The sequence below is a fragment of the Penaeus monodon genome, chromosome 30, assembly GCF_015228065.2.
Source record: "Penaeus monodon isolate SGIC_2016 chromosome 30, NSTDA_Pmon_1, whole genome shotgun sequence".
NCBI classification, from domain to species: Eukaryota; Metazoa; Arthropoda; class Malacostraca; order Decapoda; family Penaeidae; genus Penaeus; species Penaeus monodon.
In genome coordinates this window covers 3316331-3316671 of record NC_051415.1, presented here as the reverse complement: position 1 = coordinate 3316671, position 341 = coordinate 3316331, and the positions used below count along the sequence as shown (strand labels likewise).

The window sequence follows — 341 nt, the reverse complement described above, 5'->3', positions numbered from 1 at the left end:
GGTGAAAATTCTGCTTTAGCAACAGTGATTTCTGATAGTTATTCTTAATTAACCACATCATCAAACCAAATATTCCAAAAAAATAAACAAAAACAAAAACAATGATTTCTGACCTTTCAGAATTCCCACTGTGTCACGATGGCAGTTGAGGGCCGTTGCCACGAGGGTCAGAACGCAGCCCCAATTGACCTCATCATTCATTACTACTAGTTCAAGGGTGTCCAATGTTGCATTGTGACCAAGCACCACTATTAGCTACAGGGGGAAAAATGGAAATGTACTCTTAATAATAATGACACAAATAATGGTATTGACAGAACCAGGAATTTGTGAGAGACCGT

General features: G+C 38.7%; 1 protein-coding gene across 1 annotated transcript in view; it reads right to left on the bottom strand.

Annotated features, from left to right (window-relative positions):
- Nucleotides 1-341, bottom strand: part of LOC119592456 — a gene marked incomplete in the record, with an annotated part of 32168 nt that overhangs the window by 7096 nt on the left and 24731 nt on the right. The window contains 1 exon segment of the mRNA XM_037941278.1: nucleotides 114-255. Coding sequence (XP_037797206.1) covers nucleotides 114-255 — 142 coding nt within the window.